General features: G+C 36.9%; 1 protein-coding gene across 3 annotated transcripts in view; it reads left to right on the plus strand.

The window, feature by feature from the left end:
• The window catches only part of LOC129236432 (acetylcholine receptor subunit alpha-like), a 49778-nt gene that overhangs the window by 18879 nt on the left and 3221 nt on the right, over positions 1 to 27678 (plus strand). For 2 of the 3 annotated variants that reach the window (XM_054870822.1, XM_054870825.1), the window contains exons 5-7: positions 4552 to 4732; positions 23189 to 23304; positions 25201 to 25369. In XM_054870822.1, coding sequence (XP_054726797.1) covers positions 4552 to 4732; positions 23189 to 23304; positions 25201 to 25369 — 466 coding nt within the window. Of the gene's footprint in view, positions 1 to 4551; positions 4733 to 11818; positions 12000 to 23188; positions 23305 to 25200; positions 25370 to 27678 lie in introns of all 3 variants that reach the window. The other variant, XM_054870823.1, reaches the window with a different exon arrangement.

Raw genomic sequence — 27678 nt, forward strand, 5'->3', positions numbered from 1 at the left:
AGAAATTCTATTTGGAATATATTCATGAAGTGATATAAGGTAGTTTAAAGAAATGGTGGACCAAGCTGCTTTAATTGCATGGATTGATAAAATTTTAGGTTCAAATTGTTTTTCATTCTCTTACATTTTTTCATTCATTTTTTTCTTTCATTGCACGTAAATAAAGAAGGAATCGGGAGGAAGTGATAGGGAAGCGGCTAATCATATCGATGAAAGGGCACAGTATGTGCTGTGCATTCTCACAGAAGATAGAACAACAAAACACGTTAAATTCATTCTGAAAGATATTCTGAAATTATAAATATTAGGAACTCATTTTTTCTAGGTAGATTCGATTTTTGTTTATTATGTAATCTTACCATATTGTAGTCATTGAACATGGCCTCCTACGATATTTTCCTGATCCCAGAACTTAAAAGACCCATGAATGGAAGGAGATTCAATACAAAACGCATCACCAAAATAGATCAAACGCTTGAAACAAGTAGATATCTACAATACTTTGTGGATTGGAAAAGGTGCTGGCAGTGTAATACAGGGTGGCTGATGAATTTTGCTACATTAAGAAACTCAAATAACTTTTTTTTTAGTGTATGGAATTCATTTATTTTTTTATTCAAGTTGAAGATCATTAAATTTTATTAAATGTAGCTTAACTAGTTTTAAAAATAATTGAATTTAAATGCCCCCCATGCTCGTTGACACAAGTGCGGCATCTTAGTAAAAAGTTGTTCATTGCTGCTTTGAGAGTTGCGACAGGAATAGCCGCAATTGTTGCCCGAATGGATTGTTTTAGTTCATCCAAATTTGTTGGCTTAGTTTTATAAACTTCTTGTTTACATAAACCCCACAAGAAAAAGTCAGGTGCAGTAAGGTCAGGCGACCTGGGGGGCCAACGAAATTCGGAGTTTCTTGAAAACAGGTTATTGGGAAATTTTCGTCGCAACTCTGTCATAACAGTCTGGGATATGTAAGACGTTGCCCCATCTTGTTGAAACCACACAGAGTTGAAAGGAATTCTCTTTCGGCGTAGTTCTGGATAGAAAAATTCCGCACACCACACTGTCACGCGAAGAGGATGCAATTCCGTCTCGTGGAGTATCTGTGGGTTAGAAGTACTCCATATTCGACAATTTTGTTTGTTCACATTGCCGTTTAAATCGAATGATGAGGCCCATATCAGACATGAAAAGGCAGTTTAACATGTTTTGGTCTTCTTCCACCATTTGCAGGATCTTCTGGCAAAATTCCAAGCGAATCGGCAAGTCTGCTGCATTCAGTTTGTTAACCATTTGAATTTTGTAGGGAAATAAGTCTAAATCTTTGTGCATTATTGTTTGCAAAGACTGTCGGCTGACACCAAGTTGAGCAGATAAGCTTCTTGTTGAAACCCTTGGATTGCTTTGTATAGCTGCAGCTACAGCAGCGATCGTTTCCTCCGTCCGAACTGGTGGGTTTTGATGATAAGGCCTTCTTGCGACTGTTCCTTGCTCAGCAAAATTATTCACCAGTCTCATTATGGTCCATCTGCTCGGGGGATCGCCGCCAAACATCCGCCTGTACTCTCTCTGTACCAAAACTACGGACTCCAGTGCGTGATAGCGGCGGACTATCCAAATTCTTGTTTGCGTGTCCCAGTTCTCAATTTTAATAAATTTTAAAGATCAATCTGCAAATTAAAACAAAAATGGAACAGACAACTTAAAAAGAAAAAAAGTTATTCAATTTTTTTTTTGGTAGCGGCTTTCATCAGCCACCCTGTACATCTGAGGGGGATTACTTTGAAGGGGGCAAAATATATACTTAGTCTTGCCATAAAGACAAACTTTACAATGCATACGTCGAGAACGAATTCGCAGAAAAAAGTTCTGTTATTTTTGCTTTTGTTCGTATGCATTTTTTACTCATAAATTATACTCAGCGGTCGTCCTCGCGTGGTTCGAACCAGTGCTGCCATTAAAGCTATTCGTGAAAGAAACCCCCTTGGAAAACAGAAAATCATGTCCAGGGAATTGAATGTAACGACCAGATCCATGTCAAGCCTAATTAGAAGCGCTCTCCACATGAAAGATTTTTGTCACTCACCTGCTCATCTTTGCCAACGCGCTTGAAGAAAGTTTGATTCGACAGATACAACGGCCATGAAACTAATATTTTCACAGATGAGAAAATTTTCACTGTTGAAGAAGCTTTTAATAAGCGAAACGACGAAATCTATGCTAAAACTTCTAAAGACGCAAAAAATGTTGTTCCAAGAGTTCAGCCTGGCCAGCGTCCAGTCTCCGTAATGGTTTGGTGCGGAGTGTCTTGTCTCTTCATTTCTGCGAAAAAGGCATTAAGACCCGATCAAAACTTACCAGGAGCATGTTTTAGAAGGTGTGGTGAAGCAGTTGAGCAGTACTCTCTTCAATGGAGAGCTTTAGATCTTCCAGCAAGATTCCGCTCAAGCCTGTAAGGCAAAAACCACCCAGCAGTGGCTCAAAAACAATATTCCTCTGTTCAAAGCCGCAGAAGATTGGCGATCTTTCGAAGGCCCCACAGAAATTTGAGAGTCTGAAACAATCTTTGGTTCGAGCAACGACGTCTATGTCCATGGAAACGGTGCATGTTGCAATAACTGAATGGTCTTATCGTTTGAAGGCTTGTATAAAAGCAAATGCTGACTATTTCGAATGATAATTTAAATGTTTTTTTTGTATTTACATGATTAAATAAAACTAACTTAATAGACTTAGCTTCTAACAGAACTTATGGCAGGACTAAGTAAATATTGATTAATTACAATAATTCATTAATTATTTGCTAAGAAAAATAAAAAGTCACTCCTTTGTTATAAAACAAATCTCGTACACTATCAAGGGTATTATTCGAAAATCCGTGTCATGCGCCTTGGCTGTAATGAAGTTGAGTTATTGGCGCAAGCCAAGCAGACGCTTCGTTCATTTCGTCAAGTTGCATTCCTAAGTATGTAGTTAGTAGTTTCGTCCACTGCTTGCCGTTCTTTCGTGATTTCGCCATTTTTTTAAATATGTTTAGACCACACCCTAAATTCTGTTAATGTTGGGCATGGCCCGATTCTGGCTACTTCAGCGCCAAAGCCTTTAAACACTTTTCCCTCCGAACAATAAAAAAGTCAAGGCCCTTCAGCAGGCTAACTTTCTTTTTAAAGTAAATATTATATATCACTTGTTTTTGAGACTGATTTTAGGAAGGACTTTTAACCACCAGTAATCTCAGATGAGATAATTCGTGCGTATATACACATTCTACATGAACACATATACATATTTCCTAATAAAGTGATAATACATTTGCTTATAAAATCAATTTTTTCATATAAAAAAATATTGAGGCGCCGGCGAGAGCCACACCAATTTTTGCGTCGCCACTAAATAACAATGCATATGAATATTATTTAAATAATCACAGTTTTTTTCAATTCGTCATAGTTTAATTTACTACCACTCAGTTCCCATATTTAGGAGTTCTTTTGAGAGCAAGTGAAAAAATCTTTAGTTTCTGTGATATCGAATGCGTTAGATATTAATGATCAGTGACTTCAAGAATATCAAGATTGAGACGATTTAGCCGATTTTGAAAAGGCTTTGGGCTTTGTAATTACATTATTATTGTGTTCTACTACAAGATATTGATATTTATTAAAACGTTTATTGAGAGAAATTGTACATAAAAAAGGAACTTTAACTCAATTATATTTAAAAGAATTAAACTTTAAATATTTTAAGTTTGTTTTTTATGTGATCAAAAAGTAAGGTAAAAAAGCTTGTTACTTTTAAAACTTTTACCCGCTTTCTAAGTCTATTTCATCATCTTCTGAGTAATCCATTTACATTCAATCCGGAATGGCCTTTTAGGCGCGCAGCGATTCAGTTTTTAAGCCTTAGCCTCTTGAAACAGGCGAATACGGTGGTTGTGGAACGATATTTATGGAAAGTTCAGCGAAATGCTTTCGAAGAATTAGTGTTGTGTGAGTTGGCGCATTTAGTGTTTTCGGCACTAAGCGAGATAAAATTTTTTCAGGCACAAAATATCTTTCAAAATAGTTTGATATGACCCAAATGAAATGTTAACCGTATGAATGAGATCTCTAATTGTCAATCACCAATTCGTTAGCATCAAATTTGCTGTCTTTTTCATGTTGTTCATCAATTTCTTTATCTACTCTTAATTGTTTGTACCAATTGAATATTTTTTGTAACATTACCGAAGACCTGAATTATTCGCAATATTTCAGCGGCATAAATATCTTTCCGCAACTTCTTTGCTCAACACAATCAGACACTGTTACAATCGCTAAATTTATTTTTATTCCTCAAAAAACGGACGCGCAGTTTTGAACTTGAATTTTTAAAGTAGACACAGATATTAATGATAACTGGAAACACAACACTTTCCGGATTGAAGAGCACGCGTATTTTACTCCTTACTTTTTGATCCGATATATTAATGCAGATAGTCTTTAATGACACAATAGCCGTATTCCATTTAATTTAAAATTTATCGAAATTTGATTGCTGAATATAATAACAGTGCTGATGGTAACTTCGAAGTGACACTAGCGACAAAAGCTACAATTTACTCCGAAGGATTAGTCGAATGGAAGCCTCCCGCTATTTACAAATCATCCTGTGAAATAGATGTAGAATATTTTCCTTTTGATGAGCAAACATGCGTTCTCAAATTTGGCAGTTGGACGTATGACGGGTTTAAGGTAGGTTATCTTACAGTTTTTTCATTTAACGCTTTTAACAATAAGAATGGAAGCCATGTATCGTGAAGCTTACATTCTCATCAAAAAGAAAAATATATTCTTCGTTCTCATCAACGATTATAGGCAGTCTTGGACCCATACATGTATCTATTTTGATAGGCAACCTTTGCTGCCTCTCTTGCAACGTAGTAATAAACTAGTAAGGAAGTCTTAAATTCGGTCCGGACCAAACTTATGTAACAACATACATTTTAATGAAATTTTATTTGAGTGCAAGTATAATAATTAAGTAAATGTTTCATTTACTATTCTCTGTGAGTTTGTTTGATTTCTAAAATTAAATTTTAATGAAATGTGCACGGCTATATAAACTTTTGCTCCCACAGAACTTAGACAATTTTTACCTGCTTAAAAATTACTGTTAAATTGTAAGTGGGTGTTGTTATTGATCGATTTCACAAATTTTCAATAAAAACTTATCTTGTACTAAGGGCATTGTCCTTCTACCTAAAACAAATAACGAAAACTAAATTTAGCCGGTGTCAAAATATACATGACCGCGCACATTTTAATAAAATTAATTTTCGGCTGACTGTTAATTTTTGAAATCAAAACAATTTATCGACAATGAGAGTTATTGCCTGTCGGATCAGATGGACAGAAGGAAAATTTATCGGGATTCATTCCGTACTGAAAAGTGAACGATGCACCGCAAATTTTCCAAAATTTTACTTACTGCGTTGTATTTCTTTTTCTGGATTCATCATTTGTACCAAATGAAAGCGATTTTGTTTCGTTTATAGCAGTGGTATAAAATATTTATTTTATTTTTTGAAATATAACGTTATATGTGAGGTGGGTGTGGTTATTGACCGATTTTTAAAATAAATTTCCCTTGACCTTGACCATAAATGACTCATGATGGCTTGTATACTACATACTATCAAGAACTCATCCCGAGGGTAATGGCGCAAGCAATAAAGCGTCGTATCTTTCAATAACTAACAAGCTAACAAGTTTGACTTGTGCATGTATGCAAGAGCTTATCCCGCTTCTTGATATTCCCAATAAGAGCAAGATTCATTTCAAGAACTACCGAATAGGACTCATGCTTTACATATAATTTTCCGAATAATGTTACGAACTCTGGGAAATTATAAAAATTGTTAACTAAATTTAAAACATAAACAGCTATATTTGCCACATGCCATTTGCAATCAATGCAAATTAGGCATAGAGTTAAGTGATGAAGTGGTGCACTTGTCGCACTAGTGTCTGAGGATTTTGCTTAAATACACGATTAAATTAATTTATGATTAAATGATTTGGTTTCTAACCTAGAATATTCTTGTCACTTTGTAAAAATCGCTGCCAATCTACAATCTCATTTGAAATTAATTGAAAAAAAAGAATATCGAAGAGAGATTCGAGATTCGTTCAAAGTGCGATTCGAAATTTGCATGAAGAAGTAACAGAAATTAAATCAGTGATAAAACTCCTAAGGGTCAAAAAAGCGTAGAACGATTGTGCATTGCGGGAAATCAGCGTTTGTACGGACAGATAAACGGCTGTGAAAACAGCGGTTCACATTGCTAACAAACTCGTAAAAGTTTTAAACCTGATCATATTTCTCATACGTTCGTAGGGGGCAAACTGCTTAAAATTTACTAATAGCAACGCCAAAAATATTGAAATGCATGGAAGATGATACTGGAGTCGATACGGGAATCGATGGTCCAAACAGGAAAATGTCCAAACCAATGGGCAAATGGACTAGCGCCAGGGTCGGCAACTTACGACTCGTGAGCCGCACTCCTCCTTGTTCACTCCTCTCGATAGCATAGGGCCTCGACAAGACTCTTCCATGGTACACCGCAGCATCGACCTTCTCCAAGTGTTTTTTGGTCGACTGCGGCCTCTGCTCCCTTGCGGGTTCCGCATGCCATACGCGAATATTATTTATTTTATCAAAAAAACAAACATTTAAAAATAGTTCTGGAGTACTGCATGAATATAATTAAAAGTAAAGTAAGAAGCCAACTAACAAATAAAATTTAGAGTCGGGTTTGAAACTTAAAACAACAAGTTATAAGCCAAATTTATCCAAACTTTCTAAAACCATGCAAAGCCATCGCTCCCATTGAATTTGTTTGGCCAATTGTTTTTATTGAAGCAAAAGTTAGTGTTGTAAGTAAATGTTTAATTATTTTAATTGTTTACATAAAAATAGGTAATAATCTATAAATGACATCTACACTATATATTATCTAATTTGCTGTGAAAAACACTACTTATATACGAATAAGTAGATATTTTTTCTTATGAATAAATAAACTAGTTTTATTTTATCAAAAAAACTTTATTTATGCGACCACGATTTATTGTTAGCAAGAACAAATTTTGTGGCTCTTTAAAAATTTTAAAATTTCGTAAACTGTAATTTTAGACTCTTCCGATTCAAAAGGTTGCCGGTCCCTCGCCTAGCGTCTTTAAGGCTGAAATTCAAACAATTTCAATTTGTGCGAGAAAAAATTATAAGCGGGGCAATAAGGTTGCACATATAGCTATGTATATACTCGGGACAGTCAAGCTGCATTAAAAGCACTAGCTTCACATGCTGTGAAATCGAAACTAGTGTACGAATGCCTTAACAACCTAAACCAACTTAGTGCAACAATAAAACAAAATAAAGGGCGGGGTCGGCAGCAGATTTTCTGAACCATACTATGGTATCAACTAAGCAGAATCTAAATGCAGGGTAAGCAGTAAGTTGCGAAGTCACGCAAGAACTCCGTCAAGCCAAAAGGCTTATAAGACCTTTTAAGGGGGAAGTCTACTGTGAATTTTTCAAAAAATCGATTTTTTTTATTAGCTTAAAAAATACTTTGAACCCTCTTAAATAAGGTACAATATGTGTTACAGCTGGCTAAATTTTTCTTCGTTGAAATTTCGACATTTCCCGAAGCGCTCCAAAGCGCGTACCTGCGGCACCTGAAACTTTAAACGCATTTTTCTCGAAACTAAGTTTTTGTATACGGTGTACACGATATCTCGAGTTCTGATAAATGAATCAGCTTAAAAATTTAATTATATATTCTCTGTAATAGTGTCTCTCGTCTGACATAGGATTTTTTTGATATCGTTATTTGTTAAATTGTTATAAACAATAGTAACATCAATTTTAGGCAAAAAAAAAGAAAAAAATTTCAAGAATTTTTTTTTCAACGCCAAAATTTTTTATCGACATAATCCTACGTCAGACGAGAGTCAATACTATGTATATGATAACAATATTTTGTTTTTTTGGTTTTAGATCACCGAAACGTAAGATTTCATGTACACCGTTTAGGCACCTAAGAAAAGCGGACCTGCGCTTCCAGAAGTGCCACAGCGGCCATTTTGAATATTTTGACTTAAAATTTTTTTTTCAAAATCTTAAATATATAATAAAGATAAGAGTTTAAATAGATTTTATGTACGAGCAATATTTTGTTAGAAATAAAATCCGGAAAATAAGCCTGTTTTTTCCCTTGTTACAGTAGACTTCCCCCTTAACTGCAATAGGGAATTGCATAACATGCGCAAAGTAAACATAAAGAAAATAGTTGTTTTTCTGACACGTCACGATTACTTAAATTAAATATATTACTTACAATATATATAAATTTTATATATAATTGCCGCGTACACCATTTTTGGGTGTTTGGCCGAGCTCCTCCTCCTATTGGTGGTGTGCGTCTTGATGTTGCTCCACAAATGGAGGGGCCTACAGTTTTAAGTCGACTCCGAACGGCAAATATTTTTATGAGGAGCTTTTTAATGGCAGAAATACACTCGGAGGTTTGTCATTGCCTGCCGAGGGGCGACAGCTATTAGAAAAATGTTTTTCTTAATTTTTGTGTTTCACAGAGATTCGAACCGACGTTCTCTCTGTGAATTGCGAGTGGTAGTCACGCACCAACCGATTCGGCTACGGCGGATACTTAAATTACATCTCTCAAAAATGCACATTAGGAATGAGACAGAGTGTAGACCTTGTCTGGAGGGGGATGAAACCACAGAGCATATCTTGTGCAACTGTATTGTATTGGCAAAGATATAGATCCGAATGAAATTAAGAATGCTCTTGTTGCAGATATTCTGAAATTTGTCCGCAAGGCGGAAAATTTACTGAAAGTATTTGGCTTCCTATCGATGCCCAACCTGAGGCAGGGAACATCTAGGTCAAATAAAACCTGATGTAAAATATTTAAGGTAGCAGTGCCAGTCAATAGGACTAGTATTAACTACTTCTAAAACATGTATAGCATGCAAAAGCTCCTATAGGTCGAAGTGTCGTCCATTGGGCACAAAACATTTTACAGTGCGTTTAATAAATATAGAAAAGGGACTTACTTGGCGTTTACACGGAACAGTTTTGTTACTAATGTATTCACAATTCTCTCTCTGTCTATGATTTTTTCGAATTTGGCAAATGAGTATTTGGCCAATCCGTTAAAGTATAAGTTACGCGAACCGTTTTTCTTTTTGACAGCTTTCAATTATCTTGAGATCATTTTCTTGTGTAAACTCAAGGTTATTCACAAAAATTGTATTATTTATTTCATTTATTTAATTTTAATATTTTTTTTAATGAAAATATAGTTCATTCTTCTACAGAATTCATATAAATCCAAGCTTCAAACTTTGTGCAAATTAAAAAAAATTACACAAGTTCTCATCCAAATTTCAAACTTCTTCTGAACAACGAATTATTCGTTTATTGCAAAATATGTTAAAAAATATGCTCTAAGAAACATAGCTCAAAATATATATATATTTTGAAAAACGTTTACAAATTACAAACACATCTTCAATCCACCGTTATCGCTCATTGATGCGAACTTAATTAGCTCAAATTACTAAAAAATTGTACCATCGCTGACTAGTAAAGAACACGTAGATCATTGCCTGCAGCCATATATGTACCTTAAAGGCACCGATTAATTGTCAGGTATTACAGATACTCAAAAAGTGGTAACTTGTGGAAAAGGTAGAAACTATATGATGTGATACTACCTTCTAATCTTGAAAGGTCGCAAGGTGCTGGTGTAATTTTAGTGCATATGGGAGGTCTTGTTCTGACTTACATTGTAACTTAATAAAAAATTGTCTCCTCTAGTAAAGCAGCCGACTTGCTCGAAGAAAAGAAGAATAGGTTTGCTGCTCGAAGAGCATTATTTACGGCTGAAACATTGTGCTCTAATGCACTCGGCCAGATATAGTCAGGTAAGGTTATTCTGGCGCAAAATGTATCTGATCCAAACTAAGAGGAATGGAACGAGCTAAAGCCCATATAGAAGTATTTGCACGATACAGGAAATTTATTTTTGTTGCTCGGACGAAGCAACAATGAAAGCAAACTCCTCGGTTAAGAGGACTGGAACCAGCTAGAGACCATATGGAAGTAGATATTTGCACGACACACAACTTCTTTGCAACTTCGAAACAAATCTACAGGATCCGGCACTCGAGTTGTAACCAATTAAAAAGGCCATAAATTTAGTTTGGAAAATTATTTTTATTCAATTCAAAGTAAAAAATGTGTGACTACCTTTTACTTTGACTATGGCCTTGAGATGGTCCAGAAACGAATCGCAAGCTGCCCGAATGTGACTTGCAGGTATTTTGTACCACTCGCGGACAATGGCTTTTTTCAGCCTCTCGAGACTGGTGAATCTTTTAGTTCGGACCTTGCACTCCAAAATAGCCTAAAGAGAATTATCCATCGGATTCGCGTCTGGTGAATTCGAAAACCAATGTGTGGACGTTACGAAGTTCGGAACGATGTTTTTTAACTATTCTTGGTTCACTCGAGCTTTGTGTGACGGTGCCGAGCCCTGTTGAAACGTCCATGGTCTACCACCGAAGTGTTTGTCTGCCCATGACTTCAAAGCAACCTTCAGAATACTTTCCCGATAATATTTCGCATTTACCTTGATGCCAGGTTCGATGAAAACGAGTGGAGAGCGCCCATCTACGGTTACAGCAGCCCAAACAATTACCTGCAGCGTGTGCTGCCTCCTGGTGGCCAACCGATGACTCAAATTTTCGTATGAACGGTGGTCAAATAAACCGTATCGATTTGGGAGTTTACGAATTGCTCAATTTGAAAAATTTTCTCGTCAGAAAACACAATATTCGGAAAGTGACTGCTTTCGATCAAGGGAAGCAACTACTTCGCTCTCTCAAGTTTGACTTCTTGCTACTTTGGTGTGAGATCTGGCGCCTTTTGGGTATTGTAAGGCTTAACTTTGAGATCACTTTTCAATATGCTGCAAATGCTACGGTCGAATATTTTCAATTCTTTCGCCATTTGAAATATAATGAAATCCAACTATTACGTTTAAAATCCATTACGGATTTTCTTCTTTCCTTACTTAAAGACTTAAATCGACTTTGTTCAAGAATAATCAAAGCTGAGGCAGATCGACGCACATAGACGTACGTTACCAGTTTGTAAGCGACTGTCCAAAAAGAGATTTTTTTTTCAGCAATCGACCGTATCAAATTACCAACGAAGAAATGTTGTATAGCAATGCATTCAAATGTTTACATTTCGATGTTTGGCAATTCCGTTCTTAACTTTTGTAGTCATGTGTTAGTGCTAAAATAATTTAAGAGAGGGCAAATACAATAAATGGCAGTTCATATCAATCCCATAAATGTCACATCATCATCTCGCTGTACTGTTGCCACTGTAACTAGGGTTCGTACTTGTGAAATACTGAGTTGTGTTCACTGTTTTGAAAGTTTTCCATACAGATATTTTCGTACTAAGCAAAATAATGTCGCGACATTCGCAATTTAGTTTATTTCGAATATTTATGAAGCACCATGCGAAAGAAAATATTAAATCTACATACACATTTTTTTACCATATGTCTTAATATCATACATATCTATAGATTATATTCAAAATTAACAAATTATATACATACTGTAGTTATATTAAGCTACAAAAATACAACGTATTTGAACTAGCTATTTAGGAATACTCAACTACTCAACATATATATATATATATGTATATATATATATTTTCAGTGCTGATGGTCACTATGAAGTCACGCTTATGACAAAAGCAAAAGTCCATAGTAATGGATTGGTTATATGGCAACCGCCTGTCGTCTATAAATCGTCTTGTTCAATCGATGTTGAATATTTCCCATATGACGTTCAAACATGCATCTTAAAATTAGGAAGTTGGACATATGACGGTTTTAAGGTGCTCGTAAAATTTTTTAGTAAAATATCGATTATCTCATTAATAAAAATACTAGATTTATTTTTTAAACTGATTTATATATGCATTAATGTTTTATAAATTAAGTATCTCCGATGTATGTATGTACTTATGCACATATATACTTAGTGGATAACGCCAATATACTTACTTACTTTTAATCTTTTAGGAAGGTTGAAAAGTGTTTTGACATTAGTAAAAACAAACGAAATACCTATGCCATTTGCCATTTATACACCAGTGTACCATTTTAACTGAAAATTGTGGGAAAATTTGGAAATTTGGATGTGACGATATTTTCTAAACCAAGAACTTGACAAAGCTTACACAATTACTTGTGTGAGAAACATATTGCTTACACTTACATCAAAAATTTAAGAAAAATGCAATATGGGCTAAAACTTGGAGAGTAGATCGAAAATTTTGGTGCTGTAAATTTTTATTAACTACAAAAATACTCTTGTGATTGACATCGGTGACGTTGATGCGATGTTACTAAAAAATGCTAAAATATGGTCATGAGGAAATTACACCTAAGCTATATAAATTATTTTTAAATATAATGCGCGCAACCAAAGTTCCACAGGAGTGGAAAGAAAGCATAACAATCCCAAGACAATCGGACAATTATTGTTGAATAACACTTCTGAATACGGTACAAAAACTATTCACCACGATTGTGGCTGAAGAAATTGGAAACAAAAGAAAACAAAGAAAGAATTTGATCAACAACTGACGCAATATTTATATTAAGACAGATAGCTAAGAAAGCCGGGGAATACAACTATCCTGCGTTCTTTTGCTTTGTAGATCTAACAAAAGCATTTGATCGAGTCTTGCTCCAGCGCGTAATAGAAGTCTGAGACAGAAAAAAGTGCACAGCAACATCGCCGATCTGAATGCAAACAATACAACGTACATTAAATCCAACGGACAATTAAGTACGAATCTACACATTGCAACTGGTAATCGTCAGGGCGACAGTTTGAGCCCCATACTATTTAACCTCGTAATGGATGGAATAATAAGGGACGTTAAAAATGTTTCCAGAGGATATAAATAATCAAACATGGAAATAAAGATATTTTTTATGTAGACGACGCCGTACTTATAAAGGGTTTTTCAATTGGCGCGGGTCGATTTTGGCGCCCTGTGGCAGCCATTTGGTTTTGTTGACATCTGTCAAATCTTTTGTTTATTATTCAGTTGTTTATGTCAAATTATCATGGCAGGTAACACGATTGAACAGCACGTTCAAATGATAAAACTTTATTATCAAAATGAGTGTTCATTAACGCAAACGTTGCGCGCATTGCGCCCATTTTTCGGTAGACGGGGTGGCCCTTCCAATTTCTTATGGCCCATATTGAACCATATGGACCTAGATGACATGTGGTTCCAGCAGGACGGGGCTACGTGCCACACAGCAAACGCCATTTTATTCCATTTCAACATCTACCCGCCCTTATTGAAAAACCCTTTATCAGATTCAGAAGATAATTTGCAGAGGCTACTTTTTGAATTCGAAAAGGCATCCAGTATACCAGTTTGCCCAATAAGTTTTGCGGTTCGTTTTTTTCCTTTTGTTATGTTGGTGCACTCTTCACACGTATGTGAAATTTTATTTCAATCTGTTAATTCATTCTTTGATTACAAGCCATTTAGTATCGACCACTCTCAATATTTTCTACAATGAAAAATTCAAGTATCGTGCGGTGACTGGATTTTTATTTTTGGAAGGTTTAAAAGCAACGGAAATTTATTAACGACTGTTGAAAGTACATATATAAGGACTCTTCGCCATCAATTAGTATAATAGAAATATAGATTGCTGAATTTAAACGTGGTCGTACAAGCCTTGAAGACGATCCTCGCGAAGGATGTCCAAAGCAGCAACACCACCAGAAATCGTATTAAAATCAAGAGCATACAGGAAATCGTATTGGAAAATCGTCAGTTGACGCAAAGAGATTTAATAGAAGCCCTAGGCATATCATTAGGCAGTGTAAGCAATATTTTGACTGAAGTATTAGGTTTCAGAAAGCTGTGTGCACAATGGGTGCCGCATTTGCTAGCAATGGAACAAAAACACATTTCGAATGTGACTTTCTCAACAACAATTAGAGCGTTTTTGAAAGGACTATGGATGAGACGTGGGGTGGTGGAGGCTAAGGAGTGGTGTGAACCTGGTTCTTCGGCTCCGAAACGAGTTCGTGTCCAGAAATCGGCCAAGAAGATGTTAGCATCAGTTTTTTATGATGCGAAAAGAATTTTATTTGTCGATTCCTTGCAAACTGGTAAAACAATAAATTCTAAATATTATTGTAATCTTTTAAACCAACTGAAAAAATTCGCAGTTTGTAAAAGAAAAGAATATTTTTCATTAGGACAATAAATGAATTAAAGTTCGAATTGTTAATGCTCTATCTACCGTATTCACCAGATTTTGCCCCTAGCGGCTTCATCTGTTTCCAGACCTAAAAAAATGTATGCGAGGCAAGCGTCAAATGTCGAGGTCATCACAACAGCTGTGGAAGCGTATTTTGCAGCCCTTCCAGATTCTCACTCAGGGATGGAATTCATATTTTGGAATGTCGATGGAACAAGTGTATTGATGCTCAGGGAGACTATACTAAATAATACAGTGTATTTCAAACCCTAAATTGTGGTTTTCTTATCGAACCGCAAAACTTATTGAACAACCTGGTATAAAATATGATTATTTTCATAACAAAGACGAAATCGCTTACTATAGCGTGTTATTCATTACGGTGTAAACTTGCTACATATGGCTAAAGTATTGAACAAGTTATGGAGTTTAATTACTTGGGAGCAAAGATCACATTTTCAAAACTCTTGATAGAATAAGTTCGAAGTCAATGTAATGAGCACAAAAAGCAAAGAGAGGGCTTATAAAACTTGCGTTCGAGCACTAATGACGTATGCCATTGATACACGCGCAGACATAACAGCTACAGAACGTTCTATCTCAACTATCGAAATGCGAACTCTTTGAGCTATAACCGGCCACACTCTACGAGATCTTATGAGGAACGAAAGCATAAGAGAAATATGCGAAATACTCGATATAGTAAAATGGAGCCGTAAAACAAGAAGAGACTGGAAGCAACATGTCCTTAGAATGATCGACGACCGCTTGGCAAAAATTACCGGGAAACCAAACAACACATACCCACGAGAGAGGCCACCAAAGAGATGGAAAGAGTCCTGGGTATCGGGATCAAAAAAGATAATAAACATAAATAAAGATGAAGAAGAAGATATGATCATGTGAAGTGCAGAAAGATATTTAATGAATTTCGTATGTGAACAATTTATGCAGCAATTATACGGTTCGACACTCAAAAATACCGGGAAAGTGATATTATTTTTTTTGTAGGTGTGGTCGAGTAAAAGAAGAATGAAAATATGAAATTTGTCAAACATCACCACCGATTTTCCATTTCTTACCTTTTTGCATCAATTCAGGACTAAGATACCTTTAATAGTGTGTAAAAATAATGGCAAAGTTGAAGAAAGGTCAAAAAAGGGAAAACTATTGTGTTTGAAATGAAAATACACACATATTTCTTAAGTTTTCTTAATAAATGTATAAACCATTGGATATTTAAGTTCGCGGAGGTGCGATAATCTAGTTTTTAACCATAAGTTAAGATTTTGGGGATGTTTGGCAGATATTTCTACCTCATACATTTTTGTAGAGCTAACTATAGCTTTCCTCACATATATCTCCTTTCATATCTCCAATAATTACTTTGAACATAAGATAAAACGAACTATAAATGAAATTTTTCCAAATATCAGGATTCTCATATCACAAACTGGACGCATTCTTATTTCTCTTTAAGACAGTTTATTAAAAAGTTATTTTAGAATCAATTCGATACCTCGAAAAGGAAAGAAAAGCCGTTTGATACTAAACGGAGTTTCAAATGAGGCGACCCTCTATTGTGCGAGTTCTTCAATCTGATGAAAATAATGCGACTTGCAGAACTGAATCGAAGTGCCATAATTTTTATAAGAGGGGGTAGTTACTGGCGTAAACCGAGGACTTTTCAATCTGGATAGAGAAGCGTAAAGGGAGGACTTGGAAGTGAAGTAGAGCAAAACGAAATATCTCCTGTTGTCACGTGTCTCGGCGACCCCGCCACTCTTGACAGGTATAAATTTGAAAAAGTGGAGGGCTTCGCCTACTTAGAAATCAGCATCTACAACGATAACAACACCAACCTTGAGAGCCAACGGAGAGTCTATCTTGCCAACAAGTGGTACTTTGGACTAAGTAGGCGATTGAGCAGTAAAGGCCGGTGAACTAAAATCGCATAATAGTATATAGGTCCCTCATCATAACCATCCTATTATATAGCGCAATATAATGGACGATAACAACACTTGATTCAACCGCCATGGGGGAGTTCGAGAGAAAGATTCTAAGAAGTATTTATGTAAACGTCCATAGGTAACGGTGAATATCGAAGGTGATGGAACGATGAGCTGTGCGTAGGCATGAAGACGGTGCGCGAGTTAAGATTCCTTGGTCCCGCTGGATAGGTTCGACTATGAAAGTATCCGATACGATGCCTGAGGTGGGAACTAGAGGAAAAGGAAGGCCTCTTCTGCATTGGGAGGACCAAGTGGAAAAGGACTTGGCTTCAGTCATTTCTAATTGGCGTCGGTTAGCACGTGAAAGAAATGACTGGCGCACATTGTTGAACTCGGCCAAAATCGCTTAGGCGATTACTGTGCCAATAAAAAAAGAAGATATGTTTGTTATACAACTGAGCGTAGATTTTTTGTTTATCAGGTAGATGTACGGAAATTTAGTCTTAATATATAAATATATAAAAAGTTAGCGGCGTTTTTTTGATCTCAGTAATATTTTTAACGAAACTTTATGAGGTGGAGAGCAGCACGTGTACCAAGTTTTATTATTTCTACCAAAAGTGAAATGCTTCGATTTCACCTTATGGAGAAAATCACAATGACGCTTTGATACGTATAGTGGCTAATCGTGGGAGCAGTGTAGTCCTTCTCTTTTAAAAATCTGTGTCCCGCAGATCCTATGGAAAAGGTGAGTCTTCGCGATCTCGGTTACGATTACTCCTAACTGCAGAAATATATTCAGTTCTGAAATGTTGATCATTGCAGTGATCCCCGTCAAGATATATCAAGCCCTCAGTACTACAGCGATAAGTCCCAGGTTTCGATGCAAGCAAACCAATTTGTTTTTTCCTTAGATATCCCAGTAGTTGAAAGTTTCCGGTTGTAATCTCGTGTTTGAGATTACGAGGCATAGCTCGATTTATTATAATCGTTTGATTGTAGTTTGTAAGTGCTTTGTTGATGATCTGAAGAATATAGGAAGGATTAAAATGGTGAGGGATTAGCCTGCCTGCACGTTGTCAATGAAGTTGTTAAGGAAAACGGTGTTCTTTTTATGACTTCAGCGGATCCTCCTTTAAGTCAGATCCAATAGCCAATTCTGGCTATTCGGTTTGCTCACAAACCATTGCAAAAGTTAGCTGCAAACACGGTTGCTTAATACGAGTACGGTACCTTTCACATTTACTATTAAAAATTATTTTGTATCTAATTCCATTATTATCCTGTGTAATAAAGTGATGAGAGCATGCCTCTGTTACCTTAGGCAGGGCTTTTAGTGCAGATAGATGTCTTACGATATTCGACAGCTTCGATAGCGTTGCTGTATCGGAAGACGTCGATCTAAGGGGTGCTTTTTTTTAGGGGTTAGGTTTTCAAGTTGGCACTACTTTTTTCGTAGATGGTCTTTTTGACAGCTGTCACTTGATTTATGCTCAGTTTGGTTTGCCATTTCATAATGAATAGACTTACACCTGAACAACGTTTGCAAATCGTGCAAATTTATTACGAAAATAATGGTTCGGTTCGCGCGACGCATCACAAGAAAATTTTGTTCAGCGATGAAGCTCACTTTTGGTTGAATGGGTATGTCAATAAGCAAAATTGTCGCATTTGGAGTGAACATAATCCACAAGCCATTGCTGAGACGCCGTTACATCCTCAAAAAGTCACTGTTTGGTGTGCTCTGTGGGCAGAGGGAATCATTGGCCCATATTTCTTTAATAATGAAGCCGGCCATAATGTTACAGTCAATGGAGAGCGCTATATAGCCATGATTAATGACTTTTTCGTGCCTGAATTGGACGATGTTGATGTGGACGACCTTTGGTTCCAACAAGACGGCGCTACATGCCATACAGCCAACGCAAGAATCGATTTATTGAAGGAAACTTTTGGTGAGCGCATTATCTCGCGCCGTGGACCTGTGGCGTGGCCTCCAAGATCGTGCGATATAACACCGCTGGACTATTTCTTGTGGGGTTATGTGAAGTCGCTTGTCTACGCAGATAAGTCCGAGACGATTGACGTCTTGAAAGAGAATATTCGGCGCGTTATTGCTGACATACGGCCCCAATTGCTGCAAAAAGTGGTCGAAAATTGGGTCTCTCGGCTGGAATTTATTCGAGCCAGCCGCGGCGGCCACTTGCCCGAAATCATTTTTAAAACATAATGGCAAACAATTATCTTTATAATAAAGCTAAATTCTTCGCCATAACATTAAATTATATACGTTGTATTTCATCTTGAAAACCTAACCTCTAAAAAAAACACCCTTTAGCTGTGAAGCTGAGTAATTTCCTCTTTACTCAGAATTTTGGTATTAACGACACAAGCCATCTCTACTCTCTGTCCAAGGTAGTTAGGTATTTGAAATGGGTGAAATCGGTTAATAACCACACACACCCACACCCACATAATGGTAATTTTTAAAAAAGAAAAAAAAAAAAGATATCTCTGTTATAAATTAAACAAAATTACTAAAATTCGGTATAAGTAATGAACCGAAGAAAAAAATACGATAAAAATAAAATTAAAAGTGGATGGGATCACGCTCTATTTCGGGTAAATACATACCGATATATATATGTATATATAATTGGCGCGTACACCCTTTTTGGGTGTTTGGCCGAGCTCCTCCTCCTATTTATAGTGTGCGTCTTCATGTTGTTCCACAAATGGAGGGACCTACCATTTCAAACCGACTCCGAACGGCAGATATTTTTTATGAGAAGCTTTTTCATGGTAGAAATTCACTCGGAGGTTTAGCCACTGCCTGCCGAGGGACGACCGCTATTAGAAAAAACTTTTTCTTTATTTGGAGATTCGAACCGACGTTCTCTCTGAACTCTAAATGGTAGTCACGCACCAACCCATTCGGCTACGGAGTCCACCGCAACAACTTAATAAAACTCACCCAAATTTGGTGCACGTATTGCTCTCCACCCTAATTAGATCCGACACAAATGTCTGCCTGTCTGATGTTACAAGCTCTCTCATTGTGTATAGGTTAGTTTGATTCATAAATTATCAGCCAGCACAATTTTGCTGACAGTTCGCGTGCACTAAAGTTCGACCTAGACCGCGTTTAGCCTTCGTTACTTGTTTTATACTTCTAAAATTTTAGGTATCTACTTGTTGTTGATTTCTTGAAATTAAACTAAACACAAATATCAAAGACAAAACACATAGACAACAGAACACGCATAGACGAGATTTATTAGTAAGCAAAGAGAACGATAGGACGTTAGAGAATCAACGAATTTCATCGACTCTAATATATTAATACATACTGCATGAAACGGTCTTCCGCGTATTCTAACCTGTACCAAACTAGTTCTGGTACAACAGTTTGAGAGTATAGGGATCAGAAAACGAAGAACTAGAAACAATATAAATTATGTGGGTGGTGAAGTTGAGCTTGGAGTCGAAATAAACCTTAGACTAAGTCCTTTAATTCACTAATTGCTTTTATCAGCGAGTTTAATATGTAGTAAGATATTGGAACAACTAGCTCTACTTTGGCTAGTTGCTATTGACGAAGTTCTGATAATACTTAATAAGGGTGGGTTAAGGTAGTAGCATACGCCGATGACTTGGTCCTAATGGTATCGGGACCATTTCCCTCAGTCATAGCTGAGAATTTGGAAAGGTCATTGGCTGTACTCAGTCGCTGGGCTGCCACTTGCGGCCTCCGAGTCAACTCCGACAAAACGGAGCTGATGCCATTTACCAGAAAATATAAATCTCCACCCTTTCGACTTCCCAAATTAAACAACCACGTTCTCCCGCTTTCATCGGAAGTTAGGTATTTTGGAGTGATACTTGACTCCAAACTCCATTGGAAGCTACACATTGAAAATCGGGTAAAGAAGGCCAGCATAACCTTCTACTCCTGCAAATCTATGTTCGGTCTATCCACAGGTCATGCTGTGGATGTACAACGCCGTGGTTTTGCCAATTTTAACGTATGGATGCTTGGTTTGGTGGGAAGCTCTTCGGAAGGGCTATAATATCACTAAACTTGGGAGCGTGCAAAGTACTGCATTCATTGGGATCACCGTAGCATGTAAAACTTGCCCCAGTGCTGCCCTGAATGTCGTTTTGCACTTACTTCTCATCGACTTTTACATTATTTCCATCGAAGCTCAAAGTGCCATCAGGTTAAAGGAGGTTGGCCTCTGGAGGCAATCTCTCAAGGGACATGGTAGCATTTTCGGGCAGTTAACACCGAATTTCTCCCGAAACTAGAGTTTGAGGGTCGTGCCAGGGCAAATCATTCCAAATATACAGGATTGGATCGAGGGGAAAATCTGCACCGAAGCTTGCACGTCTGTCCTCACTGACGGTTCCAAGATGGAATCAGGAGTCGGAGCAGGGATTTTCTCTAAATCAACCAATTTATCTATCTCCTTTAAACTGCCGAATGCTGCTAGTGTTTTTCAAGCAGAAGTCTTTGCGATCCTGCAGGCATGCAAAATGCTTAGGGAACGCGGGAGCGAGAGAGATATTAACATTTTCTCCGATAGTCAACACGCGATCAAGGCTCTGACGACGCCATAGTGCAAAACGAAATTACTAAACTCCTGTAAGGAGGAGATCAAATGCTGTACTGTACTGTACCATAGAAATTTCTGATTTTAAGACGCTTGTTATTTTAGTTACAGCAGAGATAACTCAAAGGTTTGAAATATGCTCGTTTTCGCGATCGATCGCGGCTCACATTTGAATGCCTACGAGTCAATGCGAGTGAAACAGTTGCACTGCGAATCAGAAGCTTTGCCGATCTTTCAAAAGTAATAGCTGTACTCGGAACGACAACGAGCGACAAGATTTATTCTGTCCAAGAACTGTCACTCTAGCAGCATTCCCCGAAACATTTATGGGGAATGTTTATGCTGATACAACAACAACAACGAGCAAGCGGAATTCGCCTTCAGTTTCGTATCTCTCGGTTACTAGTAGGATTGACTTTGGATGGAAAGGCAGCTTTGATAAGAAACATACATTTTGTATTTACTATTAGAGTCACAAATGCAAAACACTCGAAATCTCGGCAGCTAAATATACTCGTAAGGTATCTTGTATTGCAAACCAAGTTGCGCTGCGATCGATACATTCTAGGTGAGACTGATCCCATTTGCTGAAGTGGTCGGAAATTCAGCACAGTTATGACAAGAGACAAACTGAAGCCGTGTTGAAGGAATGATAGAAGCTTCTATTATATTCTGTCATTCATAGCCGTGGTGCGTTGGGCTTACAGAAATTGGCGAAGTCAATAATGACAATGAAGGGAATGAAGTTGTCAAGTGATCAATGGAGACCAGCCAGGGAATGTGTCTACCGATCAGGAAGAGCCAAGTTCTCAGCTGTCAATTTGACAACACTCACATAACCAATACATTCTGATATTTTTCTGTTTGCTATGTACGAGGTGTGTTCAAAATTATCGCGAAGAGGCCCATGAACCTCTTCAGTTTCGGGAACATGAAAAAGTCACAGGGTGGCAGATCTGGGGAATATGGTGGCTGTGGCATCATTTGCGTGCTGTTTTTGGTCAAAAATTCGCGCACAAGCAACGATGTGTGAGCAGTGGCGTTATCGGGATGCAAGAGCCAATTTTTGTTCTTCCACCAATCCGGGCGTTTCTGGTGGATTGCTTCCCGCAAATTGCGCATAACTTGCAGGTGATATTCCTTATTGACCGTTTTACCCTGTGGCAAGAACTCATGATGCCCAACGCCCCTGCAATCGAATAAAACGGTAAGCGAAACTTTTACACTCGACTGCACTTGGCGCGCTTTTTTCGGTGTTGGTTCGTGTGGCAGCTTCCATTGAGATGATTGAGCTTTGGTTTCCACGTCATAACCATAAACCCACGATTCGTCACTAGTTATGACCCACTAGTTATGACCCTCGAAATTGAGCAGTTTTGGTATGAATTTTGCGGTGTCCCGTCTCTTCCCCAAATCATTGAAAAAAATCGAATGGCACGAGCCAATTGATATGTCTAGGTCCTCAGCAACTTCTCTAAGGGTGATTCGATGATTGGCCAATACCATTTTCTTCACTTCATCAATTTTTTCGTCTGTTGTTGAAGTGCTCGGTCGTCCGGCACGCTTTTCGTCGTTCACATTTTCTCGGCCTTCAGAGAACATTTTGTACCACCGATGAACGTTGCTTTGGTCCAAAGTAGCTTCTCCGTATGCCACAGTCAACATTCGGAATGCATCCGCGCACTTAATTTCGTTTTTTACACAAAATTTGATACAGGTTCTTTGATTAATCTTTTTGAGAATAGGTTAACATCGAAGACGAGCCGAAACACGTGCAAACAAAGCAACTGTCAACAATTAACTCAACATTCAAAATGTCCGAACTCGTCGGCATGAGTGAGAGACATGAGTACCAACATATCGGCACAAAAATCGAAATTCGAATATAAGTAACCTGCCAAAAATCAAAATTCGCGGTACTTTTTGAACACACCTCATATTTATGAAAATATTGAGAAAAAGTTTTTGAATTGTGGTTGAACGGTAAAGACATGCGGGTCGCACACTGAGCGCGTACAGTAAATATCTGCATGTATCTATTTTGACTTAATAAAATGCCTACAAATTATTTTAGAATAGACTAGTGACAATATTTTAGTAATTTAGGGAATCAACATTTAATGTTTCGCATAGTTAGTAGAGAGATTGTTACTGAGATAATATATTCCACGTAAAAGCTAAACATTTGTCCTATTTATATTTCTTCACATAAAGGTTGACCTTCGACATATGGATGAACAACAAGGCAACAATATAGTAGATGTAGGCGTAGACCTATCGGAGTTCTATATGTCTGTCGAGTGGGATATTCTTGAAGTTCCGGCTGTCAGGTAAGGTAATTGTAAACTATAAAAAAAAGTCCATAAAATCTCGTTTGGTCAGACTCTCTATAAATATTAGGCCGAGTTTCCATTTTACTTAGATGAAATAATAGTATTTTCACATATTCCTGCTTTTGCAGCTTAGGCAAATTTTTTTTTTTTTTGTCTTCACGGGAACTACAGAGGTCTCAGAGGAGTTACAGAGGTCTCTGTCGATGCACAGAGAATTCACTCTTGTTTAGTTGAGACGTAAGTTAATGCTGTCTTGGATATTTTCTGATGGGATAAAATTCCAGAACAAAATGTACTCTGAAATGGCAAAACAAAAATGTATTTATTCGTTGTTTTCCAACCCAGGCTTTAAATCAAAGTGCACAAAACGCACGGGAAAGCAAGGGACGTAAGTCTTATGATATGTAGCTGCTACTCGTATTGTGGAACTATAAAAAACTGTGGTGGTCCACTTTACGAATGGCCACCACACAGCAGCACAGATTAATTAGTTCTGATCCGTTATTTCCGACTAATTTTTCTTGGAAATGAAAACTGGACTGCAACATACAACTAATCGAAGTAAAAACACTAAAATCTTTTCTCAACCTACAGCAGAACACAAATAAAAGTAAAAATGTAGAGTGTGGATGACGTCACAGCAGTCAACTGTTTTTGTTTACAAATGGCGGCCGTAAAGCATCGTTGTCTGTAATATCTTGTTCATGCAATAAATGAGCTAAAATTTTATTACCGGAGATCGATGAAATAGACAACGTTCAGAGGCATACCTGTTAGCAGCTCTAAAAGCCACTATATGTATATGTACATAAAAAATATAGCTCCAGTAACAGTACGGCGCGGCCACCACAGACAGACGAACGGACGGACAAGCGCGGCTAAATCGATTCCTCTTATCATTCTGAACCTTTTGGTGCATACATACATATCTCGATCCCAGTACGCATTGCGACAGCAACGTTGATGATGTCATTGATGATTCCGAGTCATCGTCTAACATCTGCACTGGTCCCTCTCTAAATGCATCGTATGTGCGCCAGAGATAATTTTGCCATTGCCAAATATCTCATCCGTTAGCTCCTCATACAGACCGAAGTGCGAACAGGAACTCGTTCGATTTTTGTTATCCTTCGTTGTTTTATACACCTGCAGCAAGGTACGCATCCTGCCCTTCCCCGCAAACATAAAGATGTCCTCTCTGAATCATCCTAAAAAAACGTATATTATTAATTACTTTGGAGCAATAATAAGCAAAATTATTACTTACTGCTACCTCCCAAGAACCCAAGTCCTTCAAGACCTAAACAAACCTCAAATTCTCCCGCGTTCACCTTCTTCTTTCATTTTTTGCCTTCTTAAAAAAAGTGTTCGCTCTATAGATTTCAAAAAAAATTTTATTCCATGGGTTTACTTACTCTTCCATTCGTATTTTAGTTTATTTGTTTTTGAGAAATATTTTCATATTTGAATCGAGATATTCCAAGTTCTTTAAATGAACAATCAGCATAATTGAACTTTGCAGCACCCCACACCAAGTCGTATAGCGATGTTGTTGCTTTACATGTAAATCGACATTTAAACGAATGTTCTTTTGTAACTCAATACTCGTACGTAAGAATACGACTACTGTCTGAAATATTCTGTGCACAAGTAAACAAAATTATTTGGCTGATTCTAAGTTTGGTTCCTTTAAATGAAAAATTAAAGGTACTCTTTGAGCAGAAGGATTAGGCAGAATAAATACAGATTGTAGGAATAAGGCTATTTAGATCTATACCGCACATTTTATTGTTAAATATCGTTATCTATTTATTTATTATATTAATTAAGAATTTAAAAAATAATATTTTTTTATAAACTTTTTATTTATCATACAAAAATGTATTCCCGCAGAAATGAAAAATTCTACACCTGCTGTGATGAACCCTACTTGGATATTACATTCAATATAACGATGCGAAGAAAAACTTTATTTTACACTGTTAATATAATAATTCCCTGTATGGGAATTTCTTTTTTGACAGTGTTGACGTTCTACTTGCCTTCGGATAGCGGAGAAAAGGTAATTTAATTCATCAAGTGACAAAACTATAATTTTTTCTTCGACTCAACACCTTTTTGTTAAAACCAAACTTTAATTTGAAAACAAGTTTTATATTTTAAACAGTAATAGACATACTAAAATAGATTTTAGATAAAATAGAATTGAAAATAAACGTAAAACGTATATAAAATGAAGACCTATGAGAATTTGAACAAATTCCCCCTGTGCGAGATGACTTTTGTTTTCATATTGGGAGATGAGGCACTAGGCTGACTGATATTGGAAATTCCCAGTTGTTACTAGGTTCGTCAATATTAAGAATTTCTAATAAATAATAGCTTTTTTCGATTCACCAACCACCTAGTGAGTAGTCAGTAAAACAAAAAACTTCCATTGAATTCAACGTTGCATCTATTTGACAGCATTGCATTTTTTTCGTTTTGACAAATCGTTATAAAGCGTTTTTCAGTAAGAGCGCTTCAACTTTTTTTTTGAATAAAACACAAACGGTTTGATTTTTTTAACTAATTTTTTTTTTATTATCGAGTTTGAAATATACATTTGAGTATGAAATTAGATTTCTTTTGCATGATCACCGCGTGCACATCTTACGAAGTCCAATCGTTGAACCCAATTTTCGACCACTCTTTTGCATAAATCGGCCGAAATTCCAGCAATTTCGCGTTCAATATTGGCTCTGAGCTTACAAATCGTCGCCGGCTTGTTACTGTAGACCAATGACTTCACATAACCCCAAAGGAAATAGTCTAGAGGCGTCAAATCACACGAGCGCGGCGGCCATTCGACCGGTCCATTTCTGGAAATAATGCGCTCATCGAACTTACTCTTCAACAAATCAATTGTAGCGTGTGCTCTGTGGCTTGTGGCCCCGTCCTGTTGAAACCACATATCGTCTAAGTCCATACCATTCAATTTCGGCCAAAAATAATCGTTTATCATGTCGCGGTATCGATTTCCATTCACAGTAACGTGGCGATCGTTCTCGTCAACGAAAAAATGTGGGCCAATTACGCCGCCGGCATGTAAACCGCACCAAACAGTGATTTTTTCGGGATGCAACGGTGCCTCATGAATCACGTGTGGATTGCTTTCTGTCCAGTAAGGCATATTTTGTTTGTTGACAAAGCCATTGAGCCAAAAGTGAGCTTCATCACTGAAGACCGTAAAATGGCCGTAATGCTCTTAAAGTAGCAGCAACAGAACGATTATTTTCATAAAAAATTTGCACAATTTGCAATCGTTGCTCAAGTGTGTAGCGTTCCATGATGAAATGTATACTAATAAAGTTAACAAATGACAAGCGAAAAATAAAAAATATTGCGTCGTTCGCCCTCCCTATCGGAAAAAAGTTGAAGCGCACCTATTGAAAAACGCTTTATAATATTATTCCATTCCTTTTCAAAGCATTCGGACTGAAAGTATGAAAAATGATTGATGATAACATGTTGCCCAAACTGTTGTGTCATTCCACTGCTTTTCAAAGCATCTCGCTTAAATGAATGCAAAATATAATAAAAAGAGGTTGTCTGTAAAGTCGGTTTACTGACGATAGTTTAAGTGACAACGTCATAAGAAAATATTGATGGAATGGTTGCAATTTTCAAAACAAAATTTTAATTTTATTTGTTTGATAGAATTGCAATGGAATAGGTCAAGTTACATTTACACAAACGTGAAAAATGACGAAGCATTTATCAAATTCATGAAAGATATGTTCAATTTCGATTGTGCATCAGACCTTAATAAGTCAACAACACTAAGAGGCATCATCGTCGATTTGCCTTTTTCAAGACACTTTACACTCGAAACACTCCCTTTCATTTCCTACTTTTTCTATCATCGTCCTATTCTCAACAGAGAATTGGTTCATTACCATGCACATAGGAAGAAGGCATATGCAAATACAAGTATGTGAATTTATATACAAATGCGCATATACATACATACATATATATGCTCACTCAAGTAGGACAGAGCCAGATGTCGAACGTTGCCGAACGCGGGGGCCGATTGTGCTCTTTGTCGTTCGTTCCGCGCTCTCGCTTGCAGTTCAAGCACATTAGCTTACATTTGCTTGCGTACGGAATAGATTCGTATATTTGATATGTCCATATGATTTGTATGCATCTTTACATATAGATTTGTTCTTTTTGAAAATTGCGCGAAATTGTATATGTATATGCATGTTTATATAAATATATTAGTATACAACATATCTTATAAGGTATATGGTAAATATTATTATACCATACATTTTTTCCTTCATATATAATAAAAAAATTAATAATAATAACATTAAAACAACA

Source organism: Anastrepha obliqua, chromosome 1 (genome assembly GCF_027943255.1).
Source record: "Anastrepha obliqua isolate idAnaObli1 chromosome 1, idAnaObli1_1.0, whole genome shotgun sequence".
NCBI classification, from domain to species: Eukaryota; Metazoa; Arthropoda; class Insecta; order Diptera; family Tephritidae; genus Anastrepha; species Anastrepha obliqua.